General features: G+C 43.8%; 1 protein-coding gene across 1 annotated transcript; it reads right to left on the bottom strand.

Moving 5' to 3' along the window:
- Positions 1-7,853: 7,853 nt before the first annotated feature.
- sox2 (SRY-box transcription factor 2) lies at positions 7,854-8,822 on the bottom strand (the record flags this gene model as incomplete). Its single annotated transcript, XM_080725391.1, has 1 exon — positions 7,854-8,822. One exon carries the CDS (start codon positions 8,820-8,822, stop codon positions 7,854-7,856), a length of 969 nt encoding a protein of 322 aa, XP_080581517.1.
- Positions 8,823-11,341: the final 2,519 nt, after the last annotated feature.

The raw sequence follows: 11,341 nt of genomic DNA, 5'->3' as shown, positions 1-11,341 counted from the left end.
TTTGGCCAATGTTTAATTTGTCATTTTATTAAAAAGTCCTTAAATTACTTTAGAAATGTGCAGATACCCTCTATACACTTAAAACGTTAAGTTGGTTTGTTTACTGTTGAGTGAGAAAACAATGTTGCTCATGAAGTTAATCATCTGGGGACCCGCCAAAATAATTTGGGGACCCCCATGAGGTCCCGACCCACAGGTTGAGAACCACTGGGCTAGAGAGAGCCAAATAGCCTAACCAAAATATCGCATAACATTTGGACCGGCATAGGCCTATCTTTTGTGTTAATAAACAATGTATTTTGTGTTAAATTAATAAACAATTAATTAAATACTATAGTGATCTCATATGCCTTATAACACACACATACACAGTCAAATAAAAATCCTTTCCATTTATCCAATCTCTGCAAAGTGTAGTCCTAACGAAATGGACACTTACAGGTCCACATTTGTACACAAATCAAACTCACTGTTGAAAAACGAGAGAAACTGAAGGAAACACTTGAATCTGGCGGGGTGGGGGTGCACCTCTCTCACTCAGTATAATGCCTGACTAGTTTAGTGTTTTTCGCAACACAACAGAAGCAGCGGTGGTTTTCAGTCAAACTGTGTGAAACGTGAGTCTTGTCTCCGTTGTGTTATCATCATCAGCGGAGCCGTTCTGCGTCCCCACGGCTGCGGATCACAATGTTAACGCAAGGCCAAAAGGGCTTCCCTGGCAACAGCACTACAGTAGGCTACAACAGGCCTCATATTGTTGTTTGTCCTTCTCTCTCTCTCTCTCTCTCTCTCTCTCTCTCTCTCTCTCTCTCTCTCTCTCACTCTCTCTAGCTCTCTCTCCCTCCCACTTTCTCCCCGGGTCCCATAATCTCTCCAAGACGCCGCATACGTAATGAGAAGGGTGAAAACTCAGAGCCATCACTACTAAAGGTATACCCATACAATTAGACCACAGACAGCCCTATCTGGTTACACTGCCCCAATGCATGCAGCAACACATGAGCTCTAAAGTCACTGATGCGGCCATACTGTCGTGAGAGTTTATGTTAACCACTTGAACCCCGTGCATGTATATTCTGCGGGGGCGGGCGGGGAAGCCAAAATTGTCGATCCTTTGTTGCGAGGTCATATAGATCAGCTATTTTGGCTATAGGCAGAGGCGTCAATTGGGTATGGCAAGCTATGGCAGCTGTCATACCTTGGCTATTAGGGGGGAAATAATAAAATGTACTTTTCATCGTGCCTGTTGCTAAGGTATGGCAACATGTTACCATACCTTAGCTTTTGCTGAACTGACGCCGCTGGCTATAGGCCTAAGAGTTGACTAAGTCATAGTGGGTTTAAGTGGTTACAAACTTATAAAATGCAAAGAAATATAAAATTTAAATTCAGCTTTATGTGCTATCATAAATTTAAACCAACATATGGGGGGGGGTCATATCTATAATTATGGCCAATATGCTTTTTTCCCTCCGCCTCAACCGGTTAGCAGAACCAGGATCCAGTCAGTGCAAAACATGCATTCCTTTAATTATGTGGCTCTATAAAGCTGTCAGCATCAATGAACACAAATGATAAACGGAGCTCGCGCCACCGGGGGAGCGCTGACAGAATGCTGGTTCTCTCTCTCTCTCTCTCTCTCTCTCTCTCTCTCTCTCTCTCTCTCTCTCTCTCTCTCTCTCTCTCTCTCGCGGAGGCCTCGAGCCTCTGAGAATGCAGGCCGAGTGCAGCGCGAGGCTGATGGCATGCTGGTCTGTGTCAGTGTGTGGTCCTATTCAATAGAGCTGAGAGAGAGAGAGAGAGAGAGAGAGAGAGAGAGCAGAACCCCCCTCCACCCCCTCTGCTTCCCTTCCATGCACCTGCGCTAGATCAGCAGGCTACTGGCTGCCATTCAGTCCCCACGAACACGCGCGCGCGCGCGCGCGCAACACACACACACACACACACACACACACACACACACACACACACACACACACACACACACACACACACACACACACACACACACACACACACACACACACTGCTGAGACACGAGGACCCTGCTCTCTGGCAGATTTTTGCATTCTAACTATTCTCTTCAGTCAGACTTTGTGTCCATGATTCAGCCTTTCATTCATTTCTTTCCCACATACTGTAGCCTACAGGCCCGTTTCGATACCTCTGGCTGTCGGGGAAGTTGTGACAGACAAACACAAACTTTGAATTTTACTGATGCGGTATTATTATAATAAAATAATATCTATAGGCTACTCTATAACCTAAAACATTCTAATAATAATAATAATCCAATTTGCGTTATAGTTTTATCTTTTTATTGTTTCTGGCTATAAAGCAAATAATGTAGCCATCATTTGGAAAAGTATGGTAGGCCTATAAGTTCCGAATGTGAAAGAAAAGAATTCCGGAGGAAGATAAATATTTACCGAGACTGAATTCTAACCCATTTCGCCAGGCAGCGCTCGCAGATGACGTATTCCCCCCCCCCCCCCCCCCTCGCGCACACAACGGGGTTTAGAGGCCCATAATCCACTAGAGCCACTTTCTTTTTTCACCACGTTGCGGATAGCTTAGTGTGTGTGTGTGTGTGTGTGTGTGTGTGTGTGTGTGTGTGTGTGTGTGTGTGTGTGTGTGTGTGTGTGTGTGTGTGTGTGTGTGTGTGTGTGTGTGGGGTGGGGGCCATTTGACCCAATTTATTAAATATTATCTCAAAAACAAACATGGGATTTGGAGACATATAGGCTACTTCTGAGTCTGACACACAATCAGTGCCGCGTGTAGAAACAGTGCATTTACCTTTTGATAGGCCTATAGCATAAAGACAGCTGCTCTAACGTTTCACAACTCTGTAGGACTTTAAGTCACATCATTGGAAAGTGGTTGAACAAATGGTGTTGTTTCCCCAGAAGACTTCCTTTGCTATAAAGGTGAACATATTTCGTTGCTGTCGGGCAGAAATCTCGCTCCTCCAGGTTTCAAATTGTTACGTTGTTGTTGTTGTTTTCTTTGTAAATGAATGCCATAGGGCTACATAAAAATAGCAGACTTAAACGTAGGCTATATGAGCCTTTAAGCAGATATGAAAACCTATAATATCATATCGACTTTCTAAATATACACGCGCACGCACGCGTGCACACAAACACTGCACCGACACAGCACACAAGCACAGATAACATCTGGGAGGCTGTTTTTTCTTTTCTTTTTCAGGAGCACACAAAAAAAGCAGAGGCGCGCGCTTACCACCTGTTGAACTCCAAAATATCCTCGAGCATTGACAGCAATTAAGGCCCTGCACGAGAGGATGGATGGATGGATGGATGGATGGATGGATGGGTGCGAGGATCTCTCTATACTAAACAGTCGCGTCAGTTCAGAAAAAAGCTAAGGTATGGCAACATGATTGCCAGTCATGTTGCCATACCTTAGCAACAGGCACAAAGTAGCCTACATTTTATTATTTCCCCCTGTAGCCAAAGGTATGGCAGCTGCTATAGCTTGCCATACCCAATTGACGCATCTGATACTAAATCACATGAAACGACACATTGAGTTTGTCGCCGTTTCTTATAATAAACGACCCCTTTTCACCTCTGGTTAAAATGTAGAAAGTCAATTCCAAACCAAAGACCCAACAGTGGTACTTTTTACTCAAAGAAGGGCAATTGTTGTTGTGCCAGCCCAGCCCTGGTCGCCTATGCAGCGCACAGTATCCAGGTTGCCTCTAATATCACTGCCATAAGGGGCAGACAATTTAGACAGGCTTTATTTGGCTTTGATTCCCTGTGTCACCATCAACACTCAAAGGCTAACCGGGCAGCGCCTTTATTTAATGTTTGAACAGGCGCGCCATTGAGCTCAAAGCTCCTTTGAGATTAAATCACATTATGAGAGGCACAAAGCTGAGTTTAAAATGCACTGGTAATTTTATGCACTATATATAAGGAGGCTCTATATTATATCAATGTTTTCTGTACAATCAGCGGGCGCAGACTGTTAGCCTCCTCGACAAGCATGCGACACTTTGTTTTAAGCACCAAGCGTGGCCTAATAGATCTAACATTCTGTGCAAAATCCCCATTGAAATTCACAAACATTAAACCTGTTCAAAGGCTTGCTGAGTTCGTCCTGATTTTTCACTTCCTTTTCAAGAGCAGTTTCGGCCTATCTGACTGTACCAACCAAGTAGTATCGGCGTCAAATCGTATGTACATATATGCCTTTACCATTTATAAGATTAAATAGAAAATATAACAAATGCATCTTTCCAGAAGCATTTTTTTGGCTGCATCCGCGGAAAATAGCATTTCATCACATCAAAGCCTCAGCGCTCAGCCTGGGAATAAAATGATTTGTCCAGAGAGGCCTCGGGGCCTTTGGTTTAATACACACACGCACGCCCCGGTGTTCGCGGAGAAAGAAAGGGGGGGTGGGGGGGGGGGGGGGGGAGAGGAGAATTTAATAAGCATACACCTTCGACCTTTTCAAAACAAGCAGTTTATCACCGGTGTCCCCCAGCTATTACAACCAATTCAGCGGCTTGTATCAATAATTAACGGGCAGCCAACGATCCCTTGACCTCTTGAAGGTCCGGCTGGGAGCGGAGGGAGAGCAGAGCGGTTTGTAGGATAATGCACACAGACAACCTCTTCAAATATTCATCTGGCGGTTAATGTGAGCGCCTCTCCCCGGGGACCCCGGCAGGCAACCGCTTTCCCTCTCTGCTGCTGTGAGAGAGAGAGAGAGAGAGAGAGAGAGAGAGAGAGAGAGAGAGAGAGAGAGAGAGAGAGAGAGAGAGACTACTGGCCCTGATGATCTACCTTCTCTCTCTCTCTCTCTCTCTCTCTCTCTCTCTCTCTCTCTCTCTCTCTCTCTCTCTCTCTCTCTCTCTCTCACACGCGTGCACGCGCGCACGCACCGTTCCCTATAGCTGTCCCCCCAGATTAAAAAACCGTTAGTTAAATTCAAGGCGAGTATTTGTGTGAGCAGCGCCTCATCATAAGGATTATTATTATAGCATGGGAGAAAGCATGGGAAGCATGGAAACCGGTGTCACGTAAAGAGAGAGAGAGAGAGAGAGAGAGAGAGAGAGAGAGAGAGAGAGAGAGAGAGAGAGAGAGAGAGAGAAAGAAAGAAAGAAAGAAAGAAAGAAAGAAAGAAAGAAAGAAAGAAAGAGAGAGAGAAAGAGAGAGAAAGAGAGAGAGAAAGAAAGAAAGGAGGGGCAAGTGTTCCCAACCCGAGAGGCGCGTGAACCGTGAGAACGGGGGTTAACGGGAAGCAGCAGGGCCCGTTTGATTAAACATTAAATTAAACGGCTACACTTGAGACTATATGAAGCTATTTAATCGCGGGGGAGCATCGCGGCGGTCGGTCCCGCTCCCCTGGCTCCTTTCATGGGCCCTCACGTTCAATTTGGGCCTAATTGAACATTTAGAATGATAAGCCAGCTCCAGTGATTTGATAACACAGGAGGATGACAAACGGAATCAAATCAGCTCCAGATATCTCGCAAGTGAAGTGTATATAGTCAGAGCACTGGTTCCCAAACATTGGGTCGGGACCCGTTTGTGGGTCGGTCGCGGACACATTTTTATGGGTCCCTTTAATTGTTTTGTTTCATTTTGTTTTTAAATGATTATTCTTTCAAAGCATTTTCAAAAAACATTCCCCAAAAAAAGCGAAATATTTCTTGAATTAAGGACAAAATTCAATGATTTTTCTTCCAGTGAAGAAAAAAAATCAAAGAAATTCCATAAAAGAAGTAGTGAAAATAGCCGATCTGCTGTTTTCACTATAGTTTCTCTCATGGGTCTTGAGCTTAAAAGTTTAGGAACCACTGCATGGACCATATAGAGCACCAAGCCATACAGTACACCACACCATGAGAGACCTGCGGAAAACTATTGAAAACATCTCGCATTTTGTCAACAGGCTTCTGCTAAAACAACTTTTTGTAGAAAGTACAGAATAGCATAAAAATAATAACGCTAATGATTAAAATAGGAGCCACTCAAACGTATGAATAACAATTTGGTTGAGTGCGCATGTGATTGATGTAGCCTGAAATAAACTCGTTGCAGGCATCACATTCAAAGTGTTCTTATAATAAGCTATCTCTTCATAAGGCCTTTGGGCTCAGAACACCAACCTGTTTACAACGCAATAAATCATATTAATGTAATTCATAAATGTCTAATATGATGCCATTTGATTTGTACAGCTGGCCCGATGTCGTTTGATTTGGTGTGTTGAGGAAAAAGGACAATTCTACCTTTTTTTCGAGATTCTTCGACATTTTGGTGGAAAAATCTTCCCTCCTGCCTCTCAAAGGCAACACACATGTGGGGTGAACATGGGACACTGGCCGTCCAAAGCCCTCCACAGGCAAACCTGGTTGCACTAGAAAATAAAAATGTAGTTAACCCCGAGTATTATTTAAACTCTGGTTTAACATTTCAGCATGAAATAAATTATACACACCTGTGTGTAGTAGGGGAGAAAACTAAAAGATCCCAAAACGAATCATAAAACCACGAGACAGTGAATTCTATTGTTTTGTTTGTTTGAATTTCGCCCGGTTAATTAGAAAGTAGGTCGTTATAAACTTATATACCAAACGCCACGTATAAATATTTTCCCCCCATACATCAGAATGTTTTGTAGGCCGATGTGTCAGTCTGTGACAGCCTATTCATTCACAAGTTTGGAAGTAAATAGACCAATAGACATATTAATAATATGTCCTATAAAGTAATATCAAAGAATATTAAGCTACATGACAACTTAACATGGGATGACAATCTGCACGTTAATAATGATTGAAAAGAGAAATAAAATCAAACTCATACAATTTCAATTATCCAAATTTCAAAAATTTATTCATTTCAAACTGCATATTGGGGAGAAAAAAATAAAAGAAAAATGGGGATTTGGGGTAAAATAAAAATAAAAACCTCAGCTGAAATTGTAACTGTTATAAGGATGGTATTAGTTCCGGTATATATATATACATGGAGTGGTTGGCCTATGAGTAACAGGCCACAATTTTTAAAATACAACTACGGGAATGAAATTTGAAATAAAAACTTAAAATATCACAGTAAATATACAGAAAATGTACAACTCATTAGAAAATAAAAGTACAAGCTTCATACCTAAACAGATGAAAAGTGGGAGACGGAAATATAAATTAACAACCTATGTTTGTTTGTTTTTTAAAACTGTGAGAGAAAGAAGTTGTGTCGTTTACTTTTATGTTGTATTTTTAATATTTAACGAAATTAAAACGTTTTAGTAATATTGTTGTGAAAGGAAAAACAGGTTTACCTGCGTCGGCTTTAGGCAATCTGTCCATTTCTCTCAAATGTTTGCAGTTAAAAAGGAGCATAAACTGATCGCTCCTATAATTCCAATTCTGTTCTTTTCTTTTTCTTTTTTTCCTGCAGAAATGGCGTTTTATAAAAATGTAACCTCTTGTAGCTTAACAAACCATTTCATCTGATTGTTATGCCTCTTTGATAAATACTGTACAAAAGGTGATTGCAATAATAAAACATTTGATTGCTACTCCCACTTTCTACTCTTCCAAACTCAATATTCACCACTGGGGAAAATGTCCTCTTGAAAGCTTCTTCAGAATAATAAAAGAAAGAAAAAAAGAGTCGAGTTTTCTTTTCCTTGAGAGGTCTATACAACTTTTCCCACCCCGATGTGTGTTCTTTTTTTTCTGTACAAAAATAGTCCAAAGTAGTAGTCCACAGTTTCTCTTATAAAAGTTCATATTTATTTTCGTTTTCTTTCTTTCTGTAGTCTGTCTTTTTTTTTGTGTGTTTTGTGTCCTTGTTTGTCTGTTACATGTGTGTTAACGGCAACGTGCCGTTGATCGCCGTGCCGGGCACGGCGCTCTGGTAGTGGCCGGACATGTGTAGCCTGGTCTGGGCAGTCTGCTCGCTTACCTCCGCCCCGGGCAGATACATGGAGATCATGTCCCGCAGGTCACCGCTCTGGCAGCCCGGCTGGCCCTGGCGGTGGGACGACGAGGTGACGACGGGCGGGGATGAGGAGCTGGACTCGGACTTGACCTGCGAGGAGGGCCCCATGGAGCCCAGGGCGGTCATGCTCGGCGTGCTCTGCTGCGAGTAGGACATGGAGTAGGTGGGCGAGCCGTTCATGTAGCTCTGCGAGCTGGCCATGGTGTTGTACTGCAGCGCGCTCATGTCGTAGCGGTGCATGGGCTGCATCTGCGCCGCGTTGTGCGCGTTGAGCCCCGGGTGCTGGTAGCTGAGCTGCTCCTGCATCATGCCGTAGCCGCCGTTGGTCCAGCCGTTCATGTGCGCCGCGTAGCTGTCCATGCGCTGGTTGACGGAGCCGCCGAGCCCGCCGCCCACCCCGCCGAGCCCCCCGCCGCCCATGCCGTTCCCCCCCGGGGACAGCAGCCCGCCGGGCAGGGTGTACTTGTCCTTCTTCATCAGGGTCTTGGTTTTCCGCCGGGGACGGTATTTGTAATCCGGGTGCTCCTTCATGTGCAGGGCCCGCAGCCGCTTGGCTTCATCGATGAACGGTCTCTTCTCGCTCTCCGACAAAAGTTTCCACTCGGCGCCCAGTCTCTTGCTGATCTCGGAGTTGTGCATTTTGGGGTTTTCTTGCGCCATCTTTCTCCTCTGGCCCCTGGACCAGACCATGAACGCGTTCATGGGTCTCTTGACCCGGTCCGGGCTGTTCTTCTGGTTGGTGCCAGAGCCGGTGTTGGTGTTGCCCGTGCCCCCCGTGTTGGTCTGGGGAGCGGGGGGCTTCAGTTCAGTCTCCATCATGTTATACATCAGGAGGCAGTTCAGGTGGAACTCCAAAACAGAGCGAAAAATACAGAGAAAACTCCAAAAGCCAGAGGTAGGAAAGTAGTGGCACAGGGGCTGCTGCCGCTGCTAAAGTTACCTGTCGATTTATCAGGAACTTTTCACTGCAAAAAACAACAATCACCAAACCGTGGTGTGTCCCCCACACACTCTCACTCTCGCTCCCTTTAGTGTGTGTGTGTGTGTGTGAGTGTGTGTGCATGTGTGTGTGGGTGTGTGTGTATGTGTGAGTGTGAGTGAGTGGGTGTGTGTGTGTGAGTGTGTGAGTGTGTGTGCGCGCGCGCACGTGTGTGAGAGAGAGAGAGACTCCCAATAGGTTCCTGCAATGTTGTGTCCACAAACTTCTCCTGTCGCTTCTCCGAAAAAGAATCAACAAACTACTTTTCTCCCTCTTCGCCGGAGCCTTGACAACTCCAGATAGTTTTTGAACAAGTTAATAGACAACCATTCATGTGATGGGGCTGTCAGTGAATAAATGGCTTCGACCTGGCCAATCAGAGGCGGCCTGCTCCCCTGACACGGCAATGGGAGGCATTTATTTTGCATAAAGGGCGGGGTTTGAGCACAGCACCATCACACTGAGCCTGTCGATATGAGCCCATATGAAGTACATATTTACATCTCCAAACTATGGAAATGTTTCTCTAGGAATGTTTGTTATTAAAACATATCCAGCTTAATGTCGAGGGAGATTTCATACCGCTGCTGTAGGGAAATTATAAAGTGTGTTATTTGGTAAGTGTGGATAAAATGCACTTTGCAAACTTTGTTGTAATTCTGTTTAAATAGGGCAAAGAGCAGTTCTAGTAATACGTCTAAAAAAAATAATAATAACTGAAATCTTCGTCAGTTTGTCAACAGTGCACAGAATAAGATAGTTATAGGCCTACTTGGTTTTTTTTTTGTTTTTGTTTTTTTCAACTTAAGTGTTGTGCAATTCTATCAACAAAGCATTGCTATTTTAAAAAAATACAATCAAATATGGGTGATGTGATAATCAAACGCTTTTTTAAAGATAATAAAATGCTGAAGATTGTTGCTGGGAGAATCCTATATGACACATGTAATCATAGCTAAATATGGCTGTTGATGTTGATTTAATCAAAACTGCCCCAATAACGGCACTCATAAAGTTTGTTATCAAAGCACACTGATGACTGAGGCTTGGTTTAAGCGCTGAAAAGAGGAAAGGTAATCCAAGATGTTTCCCCAGCCTTTTGTTCAGACGGATGAGCTTCAATGGCAGTGAAGTTGAATGCCAACACACAGAAGGGAGACGGGCTTCTACTCATCACAAATAAGTGGTTTTGTTTGGGATGTTGTCGCTACATTGGGCCGGACAAAGGCCCAGCTCCACTCCACTTCCACTCCGTTGTTGTTGTCTTTGTACCCAGACCCTAGACCTTCCTATACGGGCAACCCGGGCCACACATGGGCTGAAAGTTGAAACTTTTAATAAACTATTCTATAGGATATGTGTGAAAGTCAGAAACAAAACAAAACAAATCAGGCTACCCTACACAATAACTTCGAAGTGCCTGATAACTGTTAAAAACAAGAACATTGCCAACACCTGATTCAAATTAGGCCTATTTTCATAAAACGCAGCATATTATTTGCACAGACCAATAAGACATAGTTGATACATTTAAACAACAACAACAACATCATCATAATGCAATGATGAATTCTAGAAAAGTTTATGGGGAAAACCACGAAGTGTTGATGCCAGGGGGATCACTGTATTTGTGCTTCTCGAATGAGGACATGGGAGTCTTGCTGCGTGACGTCAGCGCCGTCTACTGGCGAGAGTGAGTATAGCAGCAGAGAATGAGATAAACTGCCGCCTCGAAGGAGGGAATTTGGTGAACTTCACCGCCTTGGCTTTTTAAGGTCCGTTCAGTTTAAGTATATATAATATAATAGTGCTTAATTAAATGATTAATTAATGTCTTAATTTCAGTGTCTTGCGCTAGCATTGGATTCCCAGCCCTCAAACATTCTACAGCCCTCAATATATAGCCTATAGGCCTACTATTATGAGACAAGTGCACATTCTTCATATTTAGTAGTGGTCCAAAATGTAGGTAGAAATACAATTACAACTACCGGTATATAGCAACCACACACGAACAACACACACACACACACACACACACACACACACACACACACACACACACACACACACACACACACACACACACACACAACGCACGCGCGCACGCAGCGCGCACGCATGAATGTGGAAATAGGCTAAACAATAACACAATGACAGGCCTAAACACCCTTTGCAAATAGGAGGATGACAGCCCATCATCTTTCTGCAGCAAAATGAATGAGGACATTAGCCTTCAATTTACACTCACACAACAACAGAGCGAAAAGCAACGTGCATCTGCCAATCTAAATCCGTGAGCCATTAAGACAGACAGATCAAATAGCTACAATACACCTGGAATAATTTGCGTCAGTGAATTAAATTG

This window comes from Nannobrachium achirus (genome assembly GCF_963921795.1).
Source record: "Nannobrachium achirus genome assembly, chromosome: 1".
NCBI lineage: Eukaryota > Metazoa > Chordata > Actinopteri > Myctophiformes > Myctophidae > Nannobrachium > Nannobrachium achirus.
This window is presented reverse-complemented; position numbering and strand designations above follow the sequence as displayed.